This window comes from Sparus aurata, chromosome 11 (assembly GCF_900880675.1).
Source record: "Sparus aurata chromosome 11, fSpaAur1.1, whole genome shotgun sequence".
NCBI classification, from domain to species: Eukaryota; Metazoa; Chordata; class Actinopteri; order Spariformes; family Sparidae; genus Sparus; species Sparus aurata.
The window spans coordinates 2,283,261-2,305,192 of record NC_044197.1 but is presented as its reverse complement, the minus strand read 5'-3'; the positions used below and the strand labels follow the sequence as shown (position 1 = coordinate 2,305,192).

At 40.8% G+C, this 21,932-nt stretch overlaps 2 protein-coding genes across 5 annotated transcripts in view; one reads left to right on the top strand and one right to left on the bottom strand.

Moving 5' to 3' along the window:
* The first annotated feature begins 643 nt into the window (after positions 1-643).
* Positions 644-19,157, top strand: LOC115591680 (terminal uridylyltransferase 4-like). 3 transcript variants are annotated; one of them, XM_030433870.1, is made up of 30 exons: positions 644-792; positions 3,221-3,774; positions 3,860-4,011; positions 4,529-4,645; positions 4,749-4,926; positions 5,159-5,247; positions 5,382-5,433; positions 5,758-5,827; positions 6,669-6,795; positions 7,259-7,378; positions 10,323-10,517; positions 10,638-10,812; positions 10,907-11,475; positions 11,989-12,139; positions 12,506-12,592; positions 12,914-13,017; positions 13,129-13,186; positions 13,276-13,379; positions 13,488-13,577; positions 13,663-13,776; positions 13,887-13,964; positions 14,091-14,268; positions 14,366-14,413; positions 15,028-15,110; positions 15,220-15,335; positions 16,162-16,316; positions 16,514-16,611; positions 17,477-17,657; positions 18,347-18,517; positions 18,622-19,157. In XM_030433870.1, exons 2-30 carry the CDS (start codon positions 3,300-3,302, stop codon positions 18,708-18,710), a joined length of 4,224 nt encoding a protein of 1,407 aa, XP_030289730.1. In that variant the 5' UTR covers positions 644-792; positions 3,221-3,299; the 3' UTR covers positions 18,711-19,157. The 3 variants fall into 3 exon arrangements, with proteins under 3 accessions (XP_030289730.1, XP_030289728.1, XP_030289729.1); XM_030433868.1 differs by having other exon boundaries at positions 17,477-18,044; XM_030433869.1 differs by lacking the exon at positions 644-792 and adding an exon at positions 799-1,047 and having other exon boundaries at positions 17,477-18,044.
* A 35-nt stretch (positions 19,158-19,192) lies between these two features.
* LOC115591681 (uncharacterized protein C1orf87-like) overlaps positions 19,193-21,932 on the bottom strand; it is a 31,822-nt gene continuing 29,082 nt past the window's right edge. For both annotated transcript variants that reach the window (XM_030433872.1, XM_030433873.1), the window contains exons 4-7: positions 21,657-21,776; positions 20,827-21,072; positions 19,838-19,909; positions 19,193-19,757 (exon numbers count right to left, since the gene is read on the bottom strand). In XM_030433872.1, coding sequence (XP_030289732.1) covers positions 19,743-19,757; positions 19,838-19,909; positions 20,827-21,072; positions 21,657-21,776 — 453 coding nt within the window. In that variant the 3' untranslated portion in view covers positions 19,193-19,742. The remainder of the gene's footprint in view (positions 19,758-19,837; positions 19,910-20,826; positions 21,073-21,656; positions 21,777-21,932) is intronic.

Genomic DNA, 21,932 nt, shown 5'->3' with positions numbered 1-21,932 from the left:
AAAAAAAAAAGAATTCAGATACAGTTAGTAATGACCTCTTCATATGTAGTCAGCAACATAACCCAAGTATCACATTATGAAAGTAATGTAATTTGATTACTTCCAATCACGTCATTTCATTCCCCATAAAAAGAAACAAAGAAAAGGAAATGAAAAGAAAAGGATTAAGGAGTTATGCAAACGTGATGGAAAGTAGTCATGTTATATTACTTTCATATTGTGATACTTGGATTACGTTACTGACTAGGTCTACATTTCAATTAGGTAATTACTAACTGAATCTGAATGTGTTTTTAAAGAAAACCCTCCAAACTCTGAAAAGAAAAGAAAAAGAAAACAAAAGAAAACAAAACAAAACAAAAGAAAAGAAAACAAAAGGAAAGAAAATAAAAGAAAACAAAAGAAAACAAAGGAGAACGCAAAAGAATTGGGGGATGAAAAGAAAAGAAAAGAAAAGAAACAAATAAAAACAAAAGATTTGGGTGATGAAATGAAAAAGAAAAGAAAAGAAACAAAATAGAAAACAAAAAAAAGACTTGGGTGATGAAAAGAAAAACAAAACAAAACAAAAGACTTGGGTGATACTGTAGTTTCCGAGCCGTGTTAGAACGCAGCACATTACACGCCCCTCTTCATCGTCACTGGCGCTCCCACAATGCAGCGGGGTAATGTATTAACATGGCGTCAATGGTTGCTGTTTTGACCAGGGCCGTGGGGTTTGAAAAACATTATTTAGAACAGAACCATGGAGACAGCTAAACAATAATCCGGATTCAACTTTAGAGCTCGAAAGTAAGTTACGCCGCGCTCCTCTGCGCTGCAGCGGTCCAAGTGTTGTTTTCTGTCTTTAATGACTTGATGCTGTGTGGCAACTGTGTGCCAGTATTATTTATTTCCCGTTAGCTAGCTCAGCCGGACGACCGGGCACAGCGGCTAACGCTAGTTAGCTTGCGAACACAGCTAACTGCAAAGTCGGAAAGGCAAAGAGTCTCTGGAAGTCAACGCGAGTCATTGCTAAAACACAGGAAACACATTTTGGTTTAAATGGTGAGCATTTATTGTAGTCAATAATATCTGCGTTTGTGATGACCCCCCTTTTCGTTTCTGTTGTGGAAGTTGAGCTAACGTTAAGTCCCGGTGTTACATCGAAGTCTGTTTCTCCCTCAGTTTCGTTTTTCTCTAAACTAAACCGAACATTAACTTTAGCCACAAGTGAAAGTATTCTTCTGCAACACCTAGCCATTACAAGACATTACTCGAAACTCATTTCTATCACCTCCCGTGGAGGAGGGTGGTGCTACGAGATTCTCAGAAAACAGACTTCGACTCAGCATCGGTAACGTTACCATCACTGCACTGCTCGCTGTGGCTCTGTGTTTGTGTTTACAGGGTCATTAACAAGAGACTGATAATAGACCTTTTTTCGATTATATACAGTGGTAGGAATTTTCAGATTTTTATGAGATACTCTATTAGGGGTTTAACTTCTATTTTGAATTGATCAGTACATTATGATTTTGATTTTGATTTTAGCCTTTGAAATATTGAAAAATACCACTGAAAGCCTCAAATTAAGTCCTCAACTTTCTTTGTTTGTTAGACTCACACTCCAAAACCTAAATATATTCAGTTTACTATGATTATAAATGAGAAAAAACAGCACATTCTCTCATGTCCTGCTGATTCCCACTCATAGTAAACCATATTGCAATCACAATATCAGCCCCAAAACATGTATTTTTGTACAATATTGTGCAGCTTTTAACTGGAACAAAGAAAAGGTCTCCCATCACTCCTGTTCATCTGCCGTCGCACTGGCTTTTAAATAATTTTATTTTGTTCGTTTTTAAAGTATTTCATGAGCCATAATTGTATCCTTCCTTTAAACATCAGGGATTCTAAACAGCGACAGTTTGGGGGACGGCCACGGCGTCAAGCTCCATACTGTACATGCCTGATTCAATCCCGACAATTTCTGATTTTGTAGTCTGACAGTCTGCTGCGGGAAAACGCTTGGTTTGCTGTACATTTTAATCTGTCAGAAAGTAGTTGCAGAAGCAGCCGTTTTAAGAGTTAAATGTTGTTTTGTGATATTTGTTTTTTCTATTACCATGGCAACCCATTTGAATGTTTGGCTGACGCAGTAGCTGTCCCTCTTCTTTCAGTGCTTAAAAGTCCCTGTTTTAACTCCAGAACTGTTCCGCTTTCTGACAGTTCAGCTTCTTACAAGCTTAAGGTCATTTCTTTATATAGGAATGATGTAGAGCCCAGCCAGTAGGTTTGTAGTGTTTGGGGCTGGTGCTAATATTTACTTTCATTACTTTCATTCATTTGTTAATGGATAAAATAAAAGATCAACTAATAATTGGAAATAATCAAATCCTATAATATACTACTTACTATTTATCCTGTGAAAAATGCACTTGAAAGATTAAATTTGTGATATATATTTTTTCTGTGGATTAATAAAAAAAACAACAACTTAATTCTGCTTTTATAGTTTTTGCTGATATGGGAAACATTTTGGCACAGACAGTTAGTAATGATGTGGAGATGAAACTTTTGTGAAACTGTCCACATGAAAGTGAAAGAATTCCTCTACCAACCAAGGCAACTTTTTTAAGTGCCAATGTTAAATGTTTTGTTTACTACTCTGGCTTCATGATCAAAGACAAAGAGAACAAAAGGTCATTTTTTATTTTATTTTATATTATTTGTCGCACACAAATCAATAGAATGTTATTTAGTTATTTCAAATGGGAATCATACAAAAATTAAGTAACAATAGTCAGTCTTCAAGCTTTGTTTTCATCTTAATAAACTCAAAAGCTGCATCAATACAATTACTAAAATTTGTAGTAGAACATTAATAATTAATTATTATTCATATAGTCAACATTCTGATTGTGACCTTTTAAACATTTAAGTTAACTGAGCTGATGTGTAATGTAAAACCTTGTCTCCATTTTCTTTTTCTTCTTTTGCATGTTCAAGAAATATGAATATTCTTCTTTGTAGATTTATTTCAATGCATCTCTGTACGAAAAACGTATATAAGTCCTAGGAAGTGCAATGCAAATTAAGTTGACAAATGTGTTTGGTCATTTGATCTCACCTGAATGGTAAAGAAAGACTACAACAGGCTATCACAATGCTTTTTTGTGGAGTAGTTTTGCTGTTTTGACTGAAAGCTATGATATCTCGTCCCTGTTTTACCTAGACTTTAGGTGGCCTTTGTCCCCGGTCATCCTCACCGTGGTGTTAACTCCACCAGGGACAAGATCAGCAGGACAGGAGGGATGGATGAGTCCAGAAGTCCAGTAAAATCAGGCAAACAGTCTCAACCCAGAGGAGCAAAAGTTTTGTCCAGCGAGAAGTCAAATAAAGACGCTCCTGCCCAGAGAGACGGTACCAAGTCTGCACCCCGCAGGCAAGAACACCTCGCTGCAGCAAAGGATGAACATAACATAGGAAGTCGCGGGCCAGGCAAAACTTTCACAGATATCCCCCAAGACAAGAGAAGAGGACGGCCCTCTAGGCTGACAAGACTGACTGGCAGGACGAGTTCTGGGGAGAGAGGGAAAGGAAAAGCGGTAAGCTCGCAACAGCAGCTGGTGGCACAGGCTCCTGACTACAGGGCGTCTTTTTCTGCTGACAGCAGCCCCTCAGCAAACAGAGGGACCAGCTCTCCTGCGGTCCCTGGTACACCTGAGAGAGGCCTCACTGAGCAGGCCAAGAGCTCCACTGTAACTCCAACAAAGGAAAAGTCCCATGGTGAGTTTGTAAGATATTTTCCCTGAGATGATCTTCTGCACCGAAAGTATCTCTGGTTAACTGCTCAGTCTTTGTTGTTTTGTAGGGGTGAAAGCTGCTGCACTGATGCATCAGTCTGTTCAAGAGGGCAGAGAGGTGAGGCCCACTGTGGAGGAAGGACCGCTGACAGAGCAACAGCTGGGCCTCCGGCAAGCAGAGGAGCGCCTCTACAGAGACTACATCCACCGACTGTTGAAAGTAAGGAAACAATCCAGTCATGTCGGACTTGCAGTAAATGTAAAGCTGAGCTCATCACAGCTGCTGCGTTATGGGTCCAGCCAGAATACGTTTGTAATAGATGGATAGTTTGATGGAATGATATCAGATCAATGCACTGTTATTTATATGTTTTAAAGGAATCTTTAAACTTTTATCGAGTTAATTCAGTTGAGGATTAAGTAAAACTAACGCCGTATTTTATAAAGCACAAGTTGTTGTACAGCTTTTTTATGATAAACCAAAATGAAACACTGATGTACGGGAGAGGTTTGCCATATTTGATGAAGGAGGATGATAATATTTCACTTTGTCTCGTATCTTTGCCCCATTAAATCATCCACAGTCTGTTGTACCATATGTCTGTTTGATTTGATCTCCTTCTAGCAAGAGCAGGTGGGTGTCATGGTTGCGATTATCATCAAGTGGTGGATGAATTGAAGTTTATTAAAAACATGGATAAACTGATTGCTTTTGCCTCTGTTGTTTGTTTCCACAGCAGTCCCCCGAGTACCCAAACTATCAATACTTATGCAAGCTCTGTTCTGTGCACATTGAGAACATACAAGGAGCACACAAACACATCAAAGAGAAGAGACACAAGAAGAACATAATGGTATGGAAATTTAAACTTTGTGCCGTCACTCGTCCCTGTATACTGTGTTGAAGAAATAAGGGTTTTGAATTTTGTTGTTTACGTTCTGGCTCTGGTGTATCAGGAAAAACAGGAGGAGAACGAGCTGCGCGCTCTGCCGCCCGCCTCCGCCACCCAGTTGAGGGCCGTGGACGCGTGCGTCCGAGAAACAGCCAGGCAGCACGGGATCTCGGAGGAGGACTTTGAGGTTCGGAAGGCCGTGGTCGTCAGGATGGAGGAGATCATCAAGAAACACCTCTCAGGTTGTATCCTGTGATGTCACTCAGCCTGGTTTATATTACCCTCAGTGAGTTGTGTAAAAAGAGGAAATGCCTTGAGACACATTAGAATTTTAAGTCCTACTAAAATGAGCCCTTGTTGATCCTCAGTGTGTAATTTACTTCTGTTTTCAGTTGTAAACCTTCTGAGTTTAAGTTATTCTCCATATATTGTATAATTACAGTATAATCTAATACGTTTTCTTTGGTTTTCCAGCTTGTTCTCTCCGTCTCTATGGTTCATGTCTTACCCGATTTGCCTTCAAAACGAGCGATATCAACATTGATGTCACCCACCCTTCCTCGGTAAGGTTGCATCTGCTATTTGATGGAATGATGATAAATGTTCTCTAAAAACATAGAGGGCACTGTAAATCAGCAGCAACATTTGACCTTATTGTTGTTGGTCTCACTTTCTCTAATTATTTTTGTCCGTGCAGATGACACAACCTGAGGTCTTGATTCAAGTGCTGGAAATCATCAAGAACAGCCGTAAGTTTTGCTTGGTGCATCATACATTTTCTTCTGAAGTTGTGAGGCGATTTATTCTCAATAAGTTGTGTAAACCCACTGCTCTGGTTTGTGTGGAGATATTAGTGTGGCCTTGTTGCTTCACATGTTTGATAGAATTTTCAAATTACACTGACAACAGGACAAGAACAACATTACTTGAAAATCTGCTTTGGTCTTGGACCTGAGTAATTCTACTTTGTGTGGTTCAGCTTTTTTGTAAAAGTCCTGCAATGAAATCGGGTTTGTGCAACTTTCCTTGAGGTCATTTCCTGTGTTGTTGTTTTTTCCCCTTCTCCTCTCCAGCTGAATTTTCAGAGGTTGAGTCAGATTTTCATGCCAAAGTTCCTGCCGTGTTCTGTCGGGATGTTGTAAGGTGAGTGTTGGATTAAATGCACAAATGCAGTTTTTCAAATAATTTTTATGTCTGTATATGTATCTTTCTGTCACTTTACTCTCATTTATATTTAAATTGTATGTCTAGAGAGGGAGTTTAGGTTTAATTGAGTTATTGAGGATGCACTGATTTATCAGAAAACCTTTTGTATTGGTTGATATTGACCTTGCTGACTGCTATCGGTCTATTAGCATGTAAGATGACATTAACCGATGGCAGTGGCCGATGTTTATCTGTGATCTCACATTAATTTTGGCTGGTTTCATGAGGTATTGGCTCCCTTCCATCAGTTTGTAAGACTATGTGGTTTGTAGAATTGCTTATACATCAGTATGCCGTTGTATAACCTTGTCATGTGAAGGAAGGTTATATTAAAAGGTTTTTATAAACTTGTGTACTTGAGTTTGTGCTCATTCAAAGACGGTGTAATGGGGCGCTGAATAACTTTAAAACAGTTTGGTTTTTATTTCCCTGGCAGTGAACGGGGAGAATACAAGGGGACATAAACAAATGGCCCACAAAAAACATCATTATCGGCAACAGCTGTCAGCCAAACTGTTACTTTTAAATTGGGCATCAACCCAGAATGTCACAATCAGTGCATCCCTGTTAGTAATCCCTGTCTTATTTCTAAACATTTGTGACTTTAAAGTGATGATCAGATGAGAGAAATGTTATAATGTGAAAATGATGTCTCATCTCTTATTTAACTTCACATTATTACAGCACATATCAGCTCCCACTTACCTGCAAATCCAGCACTAATTTACTGTCTGGTACCAACTTTCCTTCTGTGTGTTTTTCATATATTTCTGTGCAGCGGCCTGCTGTGTAAAGTGAGCGCAGGTAATGACGTCGCTTGTCTCACCACCAATCACCTGGCAACCCTGGCTAAACTCGAGCCTAGATTGGTTCCACTGGTCTTGGCCTTCCGCTACTGGGCAAGGGTAAGGCTGTAGCTGATACCAACTCCGCAGTTGAAAAAGGAAATGAGAAGGATATTCCAATGGGTTTTAGTGAAGAGTTATTTTTATTTTTAGCTATGTTCATTACTAATTAGTAATTAGTACCAGCCCCTCAGTCTAAAACTTATGTACTGATATTGGACATATTAGTTATTAAAACTGACAGACCTGAAATCAATACTTTTCAACGGAAATGGTTGTGTAAGTGTGTTCAGGTTTTCCTTGTTAAATAAATTCAGAGGTCTATCTCTGCACAAACAAGCGTTATCATCTGTTTGTCCAGATGCTGATAATAGAACATCTAACATGTTGTTCTTTCTAATGGACTTAACATTTATATTCATGGATGATGATTTTATAGTTGAACAAAGTTTTACAGTTTGGATTAAGACAATAATGCATTTGAACTGAAAGCTTTTCTTTTCTTGCATATTTATCGCTGCAGCTGTGTCACATCGACTGCCAGGCTGAAGGTGGCATCCCCTCATACTCCTTCGCACTCATGGTCATCTTCTTTCTGCAGCAGAGGAAAGAGCCGATCCTCCCCGTCTACTTGGGCCGTTGGGTAGGTCAAATGTTTTTCAGTCTGATCCACTCTCACTGGATAAGAGCTGAGAAAAGCGTCCATGGTTGGCACCTTGACCCTAGTACAGAAGTACAGAGACCTGTTTTAAAAAACTCATGCACGGTTAAAGACAGTTATCATTTAAATTACTATGCATCTAACCTGTACACCTGAACCTTTTTTGGGAGACTGTAGCCCCTTCTATACAGGCTATTCAAGGTTGGAATGTGCCTGTGAATGAGCCCTTATTCTGCCATTTTGTAAAAAAGGTACGAAGAGAGAATGGGTCATTGTTGTTCCACCTCTGAGCCCTCCTGATGTCTACCCAAAAAAAACAAATGAGCCTGTGTAGAGGAAGGGCAGGACAGGGTTGTGACCTTTATCAAAACGGTATGTGTGCGATCCATTAAATGGTAGATTTAAAAGCAGCTAGCAGCAGATGGCTGCTACTGAAAATGTCTACAAATTGGGTAGACAACGAGGTCCGGGTGATCGTTCCCCTACGAGGAGAGCATGAGATCAACCTCTGTATACCCTCTATAGCAACATTATTCCTGTTGTTAAGAAAACTGTTGTCCAATGCCTTATACATCACAATGGATGTCAGTTTTTTTGTGTTAGATGTCTCACCTCTGCTGCTTCAGGAGCCCAGCATGCTATCTAAAATAACACACTGCGGTGGCATTAGGCTGCCATTTTTCCTTTCAGGTTAAAAGACAAAGCCGGTGTAATGAAAGGTCTTTGTGCAGCGATATTATAGCATCATCTGTAAAAAGAATATGTAAGATCCACTTTCCTTCAGTCACATTCACACCAAAGCCTTGTTGTCCAGATTCTAAAAGCAGAAATATGATTCTTGAAAACTGCTCATGTCTCTGCACCAAATACAGATTTGCTCATTTGTGACATCTTGTTTTGGGTAGTATGCTTAAATTATTTAAACTTAATAAGTGAATGAGATATGTTATTGTTGATAAATGCATGAAAATTCATATGTTTGTGCCAACCGATCTACTCCTGAATTATTTTTGGTGCATTTTCCAGTTTTTATACCTGGGAAGTAACTTTTTCTCTCTTTCAATACAAAGCAGAGGAAATTTTAAACACTGACACCTCTTGATGCATTGCAGACAGTGTCTGCCCATTTTATATAATGCACAGGATGATCCACATTCTTTATCTGCATCTTGTGTCATGTTTTGCAAAAAAGACTCCCACGCAGCTCAAGTCTGTGTTAGGAAACGCAGGTCGAACACAGGATGTTGATGGGTCTCTGTCTTATTGCGAGGAGGCACATTAACTCAAGAAAAAGACACAAGTGAAAAATCATCCCTCCACTGTCATTATGATGATGTAGATTTTGTTTTTAGCAATACGCTGCATGCAATTGCATAATACTGTGGGACATTATGTGAAGCTGCTAAAAATCATTAATTTCTTGAAGATGTAAAATTCACATTTATAGCTCACGAAGATATAAAAAAAAACAATTTAAGTAAGACTGTATTTATCATTTCTGACTATTGGAAATAAAGTATACATTGTATTTGTAGTGCATAGCATTTACCGCTAAATGCCCAGAAGAACTCCTCTGCTATGTTTAGACAAGTGTAGGTGGGAACAGGTTTTTTCCACTTTGAGGTGAAGATTATTTTCTTCAGAACTTCAGGCTCTTTGTGACACGAGGTGCTCGCAGAGAGATGATCATGTGATAAGCTGTGTGATCACACTGTGAAAATTAGACAATGTCTTTAAAGTTGGCAACAGTTGCACGTTAAAAGGATAACTTGACACCAGGCTGACAACCAGTGTTCTGCTTCCCTTTCAGGTTGTAAGTTTAAAGCTTATTTAACATCCCTGCTGGGTGTGCTCCTCTAACCACACCAAGCAATGGCGCCACTGTAGTACAAATGTACATCACTGTGCAAGGCCAGAAATTGAAAAGCAACATTTTTAACTTGTTTTTTGGATGAAAGAGTAACTTTACATGCCTACAAGTTTAAAAAAAACCCAGTCAGAATCTAGTGGATAGAGTATCACAAGTGTGATGAGCTGCGCTGCTTTCTATCTTGCAGCTCTTCACCCAATCACCCCAAGTTTTTTCTTTTTGTAATTAGAGGCATGTTGCTGTTGCTGAGCAACACAGACTCACCTTTTACTTTTGTGCAACAGGCTACCCGTGGTAGCTATTTGCAGTTATGTAAAAGAAGAAACAAAACACAATTACAGAAGCCAGTCAAATCTAAAACTAAACTTTAAGGAGGCTTTACCACATTTAATCTTAATCTTTTCTGCTTGGATAGCAGAGAAAAAGATGCAGTGATGTAAAACGTTTATCTAGGAGCTTTTCTCCAAAAACACATAGTGGGCTAGGCATTTAAAATGTGTGTGTAAAAGACTGGTGGTGTCCAGTGGTTAAGATGAGTACAATGCAATCACAGAGTTGTTTGTCCGTGACCTTTGTTGCACAATCACTACGTCTTTCCTCTTTCCATGTTTTCTGTTTGACTCTATAATGTCCGTCGCTAAAGGCCCAGAATGCCTTTTAGTCCACGTCTGGTTGAGATGGAAACACGGCCATCAGGGAGCAACTCTGTAACTGTCCTGCTGGCTTGTGTGCATCATTTTTTTTAGATGAACATTAGCACATTTCTGTTGGAAATGGAAAACAATTATTTTTCCTAATATGAGCCATATTCTCAAACTTTTGGACAGTATACCTTTTGGCTATTAAATCATTTTACTTGTCAAGTTAATCGCTGATTCAGACTGATGATAAGCTGTGTGTTGACCAACCATAGCAAGTCCTCCAGTCCAGTAACATTACAATAAAACATTAAAACTCGTAAACAAGCAGCTTCAAAATTCATATCATATAAAAAGTCATATCTTTGCTTACAGATATTTTCCCTCTGTTATGTTTGACTTTATTCTCCTCACTCAGATTGAAGGCTTTGATGTGAAGCGTGTGGACGAGTATCATCTAACTGGAATCGCGTTGGACACATTTGTCCGGTGGGAGCGCAGACCTCCGAGCTCCACGGATGGACGAGGGGAGAACCGCAACGACGCCAGAGGAGAAGGCCGACCTAAACCAGATCAGAAAAAACTTGATGAAGGCCATTATTCAGAAGGCTTGGTGAGTGTCACTACAGCATCAAATTGATAGAGCAAGCAGCGTTGCCTTTTATTCAGAGCTAAACTTAAATTGAGGAAAGTGTTGATGTTACTGCTTCTGACCACCTGTGTCACTTTAAAGACCCGTCTGACCTTGGATCTGGGTAAAGGTGTGTCACTGGGCCAGTTGTGGTTGGAGCTCTTGCGTTTCTACACACTGGAATTTGCTCTTGAAGAGTACATCATCAGCATCCGCTTGAAGGAGCTCCTCTCTAGGGAAGGGAAGAACTGGCCACGTCGCAGGCTCGCTATTGAAGGTAAAAAATAAAAGCCCTTAGTCAGAAAATTCATCATACAGCTCTGGAGAAATATCACAAATTCACACAGTGTGTCTCTGTCTTCTGCTTTTAGATCCTTTTGCCGTGAAGAGGAACGTTGCACGAAGCTTGAACAGCCAAATGGTGTTTGAGTACATCCAGGAGCGCTTCCGTTCGGCCTACAAATACTTTGCTTGCCCCCAGAGAAAGGGCACGGGGGGGCGCCAGAGACGCAAGAAGGCAAGCAAGCAAAGTGCCAAATTGGAGGAAGTGGAGAGGAGGGAGGCTGCGCTGGTGAACAAGGAAGAAGACGAAGGGAAAGGTGAAAGAAGCCAGGTTGCTCAGAGGGGCCACCGTGGGCTGAAGGAGGACGAGGAGTCTGACACCGATGATGAAGACGGTTCAGATCTGTCCACAAAGAAAGATGAGAAAACTTTGGATGCCAGCCTCATGGACATGGATCTCAGTGAGGGGAACAGAACTTCCTTATCCCCCAACGGACTGCTGGACAGTGACAAGGAGGGGGAAGAGGAAGAGGAGGACGAGGAGGAGGAGGAGGAAGAAGAAGAAGAGGAAGAAGAAAGCAGTGTTTCAGAGGATGGATCTGTTGCGTCAGAGGATCTGCACTATGTGTTCGATAAGATGATATTCACTGGTGGGAAGGTAATCATGGAGTTCCCCGTTTGTATACATGTTTCCGTACATTTTCCAGATATTTCAATGGAAAAATATAAGTAATACTTTAGCAATTGTAAAATATAGAACAAAATACTAAACCTTGTCTGTTTATAGTTTGATATATATCCTCTGAGTTGTGTGTTTTATAAAGCCAATTTAAAAAAAAAAAAAAAGATGTAATATAAAGGAGCATCATCTCTCCGTGTCGTAGTTGTTTTATGATGGGTTGTTATTGGTTTGTTGGCAAGTGATGACACACCTCAGGAGTTGGTAAAGAACAAAACACAGTCATTTGTATTTATATTGCAACTTTTGCACCATGACACATTGCCCCACAGAAATGATTTGTAACAGAGATGTTCTGTAAGTAGGACACGGTGGATGCAACATTTTGAAGCTTTTATTTATGTCATTATCTTGCACTTGCTTTGTGGTGGTGAAGGCTGTCATGAGCTTATTGGTCATTAAATCTATGTTCTTTGAACTTTTTCATTCCAGCCTCCAACTGTTGTGTGCAGCATCTGCAAACGCGATGGTCACCTGAAGGACGAGTGTCCTGAAGACTTTAAGAAGATCGAGCTGAAGCCTCTTCCTCCTATGAACGACCGCTTCAGGGATATCCTTGATGGGCTCTGCAGGTTGTGCTACTGTAAGTCTCTTTCACTTTATATTATTATTTTGCTTTATATTATTCTAGAAGAAAACTGTGAAAAACTTTGCCTGCAATGGCACAGAGCGATATCATTAAACGTCTCGTTTTGTCTGACCTACATTCAAAAACCCCAAAGATTCCTTTCACGATGACTGAAACCAAGAAAAACAAACTGCAAAGTGGCGAATTACCAAATTTCTGAGCTTGGACGATTAAATGTTTGAATGATTTGCGTGTCAAATTGCTTAGAATTATTCTGCAACGATTTATCGGGCATGAATCCTTTAGTTTAATTTACCTAATTGATCAATCGATTAACCATTACAGCTCTGTGTGACTACATTTCTGTTCTGCTGTTTGTAGATGAGCTGTCACCTACTCATGCTGAGCAGCAGAAGAGGGAGCAGATCCTTGCTGGCCTGGAGAGGTTTATAAGGAAGGAGTACAATGGTGAGCATTGAGCATAAACTCTCAAGTAATTACCAGAGCCTTTATTTATGTTCCACCAGTGGTGAGAGAGCTAGAACTTTTTTCTTCTTTATATATTTATTTATTTTTATATAAACAATTTTAGAAAGTTCTCCTCTTTGCTGTGTAAATTTACTGTTGTTGCTGTTTTCTGTTCATACAAATTTGATGCTTCCTCTGTGTATTTAAAGTTAAAAACCTTCCCACAGTTCACAGGAAACTGGAAGTCATTTACTGTTAAACAACCATTGGAATAATTAATAATTAAAATACCTTCCTTTGTGTGTGTGTGTGAATCCACAGATAAAGCTCAGCTGTGCTTGTTTGGCTCCTCCAAGAACGGCTTCGGCTTCCGCGACAGTGACCTTGACATCTGCATGACTCTGGAGGGTCATGAGACTGCAGAGGTAGGTGGACCAATGTTTTATGCAACTCACACTCCCTCGCTGGGACTGACATTTAGTGACTCTCATAAATTCGTTTCACTCTTACATTAAATTTGTGATCCGTCTGAACAGAGGCTGAACTGCAAAGAGATCATTGAAGGGCTTGCAAAAGTGCTCAAGAAGCATACAGGTGAATGATTGTTTTAATAATAATCATTTATCTGTCTATATCTCTGTGTCAAGGACTGAATCTGACAGTTTTTTCTGCTGACATCACAGGTCTGAGGAACATCTTGCCCATCACAACAGCTAAAGTGCCTATTGTGAAGTTTGAACACAGACAGAGCGGTCTGGAGGGAGATATTAGCCTCTATAACACCCTGGTGAGTGTTAGCAGAACCTGCCTTCACTGTTCCATAAAATGCTTAAATGTGCCTTTTTTTTTAATTGACTCTGCTGAATGATTTGCTTTGGACGGGTCGTCTCTGTAGGCTCAACACAACACTAGGATGCTGGCTACGTATGCAGCACTGGATCCAAGGGTGCAATTCCTGGGATATACAATGAAGGTCTTCGCTAAGGTGAAGTTACTCTTCACTCAGAATGCCTGTGAATTGTTTCCATATTGCCTCCTGCTGTGTGACTTACGTCCCTCTGTGCTCACAGCGCTGCGACATCGGGGATGCGTCCAGAGGAAGCCTCTCGTCCTATGCTTACATCCTGATGGTGCTCTACTTCCTGCAGCAGAGGCAGCCGCCAGTCATTCCTGTCCTGCAGGAGGTATCGGTCACTGATTAATGACATGAAAAATGAAATTGAAACTCAGAACAGTTGACATAAAGGAGTGTTTAGCTTTGACTGAAATGAATTTAATTGTGATGTTGTTTTAGATCTTCGATGGGACGACTGTTCCCCAGCGGATGGTTGACGGCTGGAATGCTTTCTTTTGCGATGACCTTGAGGATCTGGTGAGTTCAGTGAAACATTAACTTGGAGCAGTGTGGAATTATAGGACAGTATCAAAATGTAGTCAAAATGTTAATCCTGTCATATCAGAATCGAGTCGGTACTAAGAGTTTCTTTTGTCTTCACAGCGCCGGCTTCTCTCCGAGCTGCAGCCGAACACAGAGTCAGTGGGAGAGCTGTGGTTGGGCCTGCTGCGCTTTTACACAGAAGAGTTTGACTTCAAAGAACACGTCATCAGCATCCGTCAAAGGAAACGCCTCACCACCTTTGAGAAACAGTGGACCAGTAAATGCATCGCGATTGAAGGTGCTCACACAGATCTGCTCATCCCTCTGTTTTTGCCAGCTTCTTTACATTTCAGTCCGTCTTATCTTCTACTCACTCTTCTGTTTGTTCTCCTCAGATCCCTTTGATTTGAATCATAATCTTGGTGCAGGAGTTTCCCGGAAAAGTAAGTGATTAGGTCCTGGTATAAAATTTAAATCTGAAAGTTTTTTTAGTAGTAGAATAACTAGCTAGAGGAATTGTTAATCAGCAGCTATTTTGACAATTGTTTAATCAGTTTGAGTTATTTCTTTAAGGGAGTAGTCCTTATTCTCTGATTCTAGCTTCTTCAATGTGAATATTTTCTGGTTTCCTTCTCCTCACTCACATTAAACTGAACATTTGGGTTGCTGACAGAATAAGACACTTGAGGATGTCGTCATTGGCTTTGGGAAACACTGATCGACATTTTTTCGGCTAAACCGCCAATTCATTGATTAAGAAAATAATCAACGGATTATTCCAAATTTTAACTAATCATAAGTTGCAGCCCTAGTTGGAGCAAACAATTATTTTCTTGTGGTACTGAGTCAGAAGTGTTTTTTTTCATTACTGCAGACATTTGCTCTTTGACAGCTGAGGCTTTTCATCAGTTTATGAGTGTTAGGTATTTGAATAAAAAAGCAGGGAGTTCATGTCATACTGTGTGATTTAAAAATAAGAGTGTGCACTTGATTACTTCTGATGTGATTGCAGCGACCTCTAAACCATTCATCATTGATCCTTCTTGGCTTCCTCTAGTGACAAACTTCATCATGAAGGCGTTTATAAATGGCAGAAAGTTGTTTGGAACTCCGTTCTACCCCGTCCCCGGCTCTGAAGTGGTACGTCCCTCTTGACTAAACAACAACAAAGTTGTACAAAAGATTCAGAATTTGAACGCTGTCTGAATCTGTCTTCACTATATGCTGTTTCTGTTGTGCTCTGCTGCAGGACTACTTCTTTGACTCGAAGGTGTTGACAGACGGCGAGTTGGCGCCCAACGACAGATGCTGCAGGATCTGCGGGAAGATCGGACATTACATGAAGGACTGCCCGAAGAGACGCAGGTTGGCCCCTCGTGGTTTATCAGAACATTTCTCTCTGTGAATTACGGTTACAGTTGTAATGTAGTTAAAATGCGAAATGAGAAGGTAAAAGTGACACAGTGATGTTAAAACGTATGCTTCCTGGCTGCAGAGTGGATAGTCATTTAAGAAAGAGCTAGTTTAACTTTATTTATATTTATTTAAGGCATACGACATCATTGTAGCTCTCCAGTTCTGTTTTACAGGTCTGCAGGTTGTTAGTAAACTTAAAATTGAGTGTTTCCTGCTTACAGCAGCTGTGAAGTGAAACACAGTGATGACGATTAATTTTCCTGTCCTCTTTTTAATCACAGCAGTTTCCTTGAACGTACGTCAGCTAAAAAAATCATCCTGAGTATGATTTAGTCTGAGCTGTCAGCATTATTACTTCCAACACAATGACCTGACAATGCACATACACAAAGAATTAGGCCGTTGAATATCAGGAACGCCTTGAGAAAGTTACAAGAGGGATGCAGTGAACAGATGACAGTGGAGAGTTAATCAGAGAAGAAAAGAAAGGAGTAGGCCAGCAACAGTAAAAGAATGACTCCTGAGGCTCCAGCTGAGGGACGTGCAGGGTAAGTTAGGCTAACACAGTTAGGCTAAGCTGCTCTATAGGTGCTGTTTTTAAAGGTAACTGTATGTATTGACATTCAAAGGTGTTTTTAAAGGAAACAATATCTTTTTTTTCTTATTTCGGAGAGCCTGTACTGTTTCTTGTGTGTTTGCTCATTAGTGTGTGTTTGTGCTGAATGTTTATTATTTATTCACCCTCTCGTTGTGCCCTGAACTTGTTCTCTGCCAGGATTAAGAAGAAGGAAAACGACAAAGACGAGGACATTAAAGAGGAGGAGCGGGAGCCGAAGGACAGGCGATGTTTCCAGTGTGGGGACATGGGTCACGTACGCAGGGACTGTCCCGAATACCGCCATCTCAAACAGAGGACCGTCGGAGCACCAGGTATCCCCAAAACAAAGAGACACAAAATATGATAGTATTTCTGTTATTCTCACTGATATGCATATTTTGAAACATACATTTAGAGTTTTGGAAACTTTGATTTGTTGTCTTGACACACATTGAATAGATACAAGTTATATTCCGACCATCAGGGGATGGAAATAAATGTGTTTATTATGTGCTCGTATTCACCCCAGCTCCTCACGCGGCACGAACCATGGTGAGCTCCCAGTCCATCCCCATTCCCCAGACACCTGCAGACTGTCCTGGAAGAACCAGACAGCCCTCTGAATGTGTGAGTACAACAGTTAAACATTACAACTGTGCCAGGTTCACCCTAAAAACAAACAAACTGAAACGTCATCAGCCCTGGTTCCATCTAATTTGCCAGGCGAATTTTAGGAAAATACAAATTGGTCACACCTCCATAAACTGGTTTGGAGCAAATGAAAGAGGCTACAGAAAGCGTAGTTTGGTGAAGTTAGCAGTATAGGCTTCACCACACATGGCTGAGTAGAAGAACCAGAAACAAAACAGAGGAATAATTTTATCTCCTCATAGGTTAAGACGCACCTGTTGCTACTGCCAGCCATCTTTTTTACGTGTTACGAGAATATCCTTAAAAGCGTGGATGGAAGAAACGACTGCTTCTTCCTCCCTCGGTGTTGAAACTGCTGATCAGTACCATCAATTAAAAGTCTGTCATGTCAGAATCTTGTTTGGAAAAGATGTTTCCATCTCCCATTAAGGACATTTACATTTTCTATGATTTTGCTGCTTCCATCAGCCTTTTCTAATGTTACACATTCATGAAAATAATTTGATGGAATCACAGCTATCGATAAGATAAGTGCAAGTGATTGACAGTGGGAAGAATGTTTTGATTTCTACAGTCAGGATTTTAAATTCGACACACCAATCAGAAGACAGAAGTTTGTTATGATAAACAGTTCTTTGTTTGCTTGCAGTGATATCTTGTAATGTGGGCCAATAAAATCAAAGCCAATTTAAGTGAAGTGGCCCTTTAAATCTGTTGATGGTGCTGAAAATCAGAATCTATTATATTTTCCCAGTTGAGTGACTGAATATTTAAATAAAAGTATGACTGTCTTCTGATTATTGACTTCTAATGCTCGTTTCATTTGTTTTCTACTTCATAGTCCGATAGTCGACAGACTCCGCCCTACTCCCCCCAGCCTACAGCTGTCCCTCAGAGTTCGTCCCAGTCCTCCAGTTCCCCTCAGCCCTCCCACAGTAAGACCAGTTCTGCTGGTCCCCTGAAGCAGCCTGCACATCCCCAGGTCCCCCTGTCTCTTTTCAGCTTCCCGACGTCCCATCAAGGCCAGTACCATCCAGGGACACTCACCGCACTGGGGCTTCTTCCCACCCACCAGCACCAGTCACACAACTCCCAGGGGAAGCCTCATCACCCGGTCCACCTCCCTTCCACCTCCTGGCCCATCCACGGCCCGGTGCTCACCACGTCCTCTCCCACCGCCCCCTCCCCACCCGGCCTCAAATTCGCCCTGCGTTCAGCAACGGGGAACGGGAGTCCCACCAGCTCTGGGGGCAATCCCAGCCCCATGAACCTGAACGACCCCAGCATCATTTTCGCCCAGCCGGCGGGGAGACAGCTGGGCATCGGTGGGCCAGGACGGGACGGACACTGGCACAACCACCTGGCACAACCTGGGTCACTCATGGGCAATGGCACTGTGGTCAAGTCAGGTATTCACCGGGTGAAGTGTGGGGGCACGTCTGTGTGTGAATCTGTTTCTCGCTATTGGAATACAAATTTAATGTAGAGTCATTTTATTATACTATCAAATTATTGTGGTCCCAGTCTGTGGTGTTTTCAACATTTGTTCTACGCTGTTATCCAGAGAAAATCAAGTAATATTAATATCCTCACATCACTGGTGGAGGGACACTGTGTGGTTTATATAAAATGCAGTATCACAGAACTTTTTGCTCTCAGATTCTATTGTCCCTTGTCGTCTTGGTGAATATGTTTGATATTGTCTCTACAGAGTCCGGCCATCCGGCCCAGTTTGTAGGTGTGAGCCAAGCCTCTCGCTTATGGGAGCACAATAAAGCACCACAGTACGCCCTGTCTCCATCTTGGCCCTACCGAATGCCCCAGAACTTCATCCAGCAGGGCAACGGAGGCTACCAGCCGAACAAACCCTTCGTGACCCAAGGTCAGACATGATACACTATGATTTCTATTGCTGCTGTGAAAAACAGAGAATCGTACGTTTCCTTTTTGTTCTGACTTTCTGTTTTTTCTCTCTGCTTTCATCAGGTTCTGTGATGCATCAGAATCCAAACTTCCCACTGGTCCCACATGTCCGACATCAAGTAAATCTGAATTTTATCCAACAGAAGAAGTGAACTCTCATCTCCTTTTAATTAGATTGATGGTCAGTAACATAAAACAAAATCAGATTTATGTACTCTTTGCATCATTTGATCACAGGAATTTTTAAAATGAATTTTATCATTTTTGTACAGTTTTTATGTTTTATTTTTTGTCTCATTACATTGATTTGTGATACAAATGTCAAATATTTTAATACCCCCATTTTTGAGGGGGTCCAAAAAAGTGTTTTTATTTTATGTGTAAAGTAAGGAGGAAAAATGTAAACCTTTATTTTTATTAGCTGTATTCATACTTTGCTTGCAACAAGATGAAGGCTTTGAATAGACGTTTGTTTTAAAAACAATCTAACATGTTACCCTAAGTATGTAGTGCCAAAAGCAGGGATAGCAAGAAAAAAGGGAAAAAATCTTAAATATAAAAAAAAAAGCTTCAAAAAAAATAAAGAAAAAAGCAAACAACTTGTGTTGTGTCGTGTGAGTTCATCTCTTGAGCGTGTTTGTAGGCACTCCTGAATGATTCTGATACAGTGGCCCAATCAGAACCTCCACTCACACCGACCTTGATGTGTGTTCTTTGCAAGCCTGTGAGAGATTTGGACCATCCCAACGTCAAATCATCATGTGCACGAGGGTTCCCTCGCAGACATTTTGAACCCTTTATGGCCACTTTCCAGTAAAAGTCCACATTTCTCTGGGCATGCCTTTGACATTTCATCCCCACTATGTGTAAATTAATAGATAGACGATTGACTGTTTGGTGGATCGGTTATAACTTGTCGGATATCATCTGACACTGATGAGCAGGCCAGCGCAGAGAGAAAAGGACAGCAAGCAAATGTGTGCCAAATGAATGTAATGTGATAATCGTATATATGATATAGGAAGACTATTCTTCTCAATGATGCACAATAATTTCTGTTCTATAATGAATTCTCGTCCTCTGAGCTGTGGCCAGAGGAGTTTGGCTCTGGTTTCTGTCGCCTCATCGATTCTCAGCGTGCTCAGATTTACGATGTGATAGTCGTGAAGAAGCTTTGTCCTTGTTCAGGTCGACTGGAGCTGCAGGGAGGTGGAAAGGAGAACTTCTTTAGTTCAGATGCAGAATACAGAATCTGATATGTTCGTTTATCTGGATTTACCTCACTGACTTTGTGGAGTTCATCGGGGAATGCAGAACTTCTAACAAATTGTAGGAGATTTCTGTAATGAATCTGATAACACAAAGCATATAACTAACATGAATGCTGTTCACAAGTATTTCTGAGGTGAGACATCGTGAAACAGTCGCCCTAAATGTGAAGAATGTACAGCGGTGATTGGATTTATTTAAAGAAAACGGCATGTTTGAAGTCACTCAGGAACTGCACAAGGCTACATGATGTTAACGTGTATGAGGTTAACTTTACAGGCTGGTAAGTTGATGCTCCAAGTGAGTCTTTTTTTAATTAGTTTTATTTTAATGTCTATTAGAAAGTGCATCTTGTGTTAGGATAAAATGCTGATGCTTGTTTGTTGACATGCACAGGTCAACCTGAAAGATTCTGTATTTGTTTTGTGTGTAAATGTTAATATGCATATAGGCGGTGGAGAGTTGTAATTATGTACCCTTTAAACCACCATTTTATCCTGCAGTATTGTTGTAATGCTGTTTATGGCCACAGGTGGCAGCACAGATCTCACTGCTGCTGAGCAGCACCTGAAGAAGAAGAAATCCCGCACCATCTTTGATTTTACATGGTTTGTATGACATTCAAGTTTTTGTTGCTTTAAATTGTTCATCATTTACACCGTTACCCCAGTAATGAATGGTATAAAGTCTCTGTGGGTCATCAGATAGTCATGTAAGCCTGTCAAAATCCTTTTGAAGCAACCTCGACATGAACAGCAGTGTAGGACAGTGTGTGAGTCTGCACTAGCCCTGCGGAAAAACCTGCATGCACCAGCACCAGCAAGACCAGCATAAGTTGTGTTCTGGTGCTGGTTTTGGTGCCGGTCTATGCTGGTTTTTCCAGCAGGGCTTTGACAAGTTGTCCAGAAATCTATCCAGTTATTGTCGAGAACAAAGCAAACAAAGAAAGTGAAAAATCAGTTTTCCAAGTGTGAAGTTGAACTGTTATTGCGACTGTACCTGTTCTGGATCATTTGTATCAGAAAACATTTGGAGAAGCAGAGAAAACGTTGGTAGCTTCAGAGGAACATCATGTTTCAGAAACAGGTGAGTGATCTCAGATCGATGCAGCGTCCCACTGAAGGTGAGATCGAGAGCTGCCACTTCGTCCTCTGCTGATCTCAGAGAGGAGAGCTGCCAATCAGACAGCTCCTCTCTGACAGCCAAGGAAAGCTCGGCCTTATCTGCGTCCTCAGACACACCTTTCTGCAGGGGAAAGAAAAGTGAGTTTATCTCCAGTCATGGTGGCAACGGTCCAGTCTAACAGCAGAGCTGCACTATGAATGTGTGATGTGGATCATGGAGCTGGAAGATGGAACACAAAGAAGTCTGAGGTCATTTTAACCATTTTGTGTTGTATTCATTAGGAAACAACCACCTTATTTTATACCTTGAATGCCTGTACGTGAATCTGTAATGTTCTTCAATCAAAGAGTTTGTAACGGTTTATTTAACTGTTCTGACATCAGATCTTGTTAATCAAAGAGAATCAGTGATTAAATTCAAAGATTTAAGGAAGCCTGGAAGCCCAAACCTCCTATTTGGTGGATCATTAATTTTAGTTTTTTAATGAAAATGTGTTAACTACTTTATTCTAGAGCAAAGAATATTTTATCTTCTGTAAACACAGGATTTTTTTTGCCTCTCATGTTCCCAGTAAAGTTTTGTGTCTCCTCTGTGACCTTCAGAAGGTCAGACTCCGCCTCTGTTTTGTCTCTCCGTGTTATTCCTGATGATTTAACTGCATAAAACTCTGCATTTTTAACGTTGTATGTATTTCACAGAAGAACCTCCTCTGATATCTCCAGAACTGCAGCTGCTCTCAGTTCACAGCTGTGACGAGTCTTTGGGTGGATGTAGGACCTGGAGCGATCACCAGAGGGCGCTGTCACACACCGTCTGTCAGGAACCTGCAGAGAAACAGTGCAGAGTCCATCTGCATGTACAGTTTGGGGTCCAGTCTGCCGTGTTCACACACTCTTATAGAGCGGCCCTTAGAACAACACAGGTCAGAGGAAGTACATTTACTCACATTAGGTACAGTTTACATGTTCTCATACTTTACT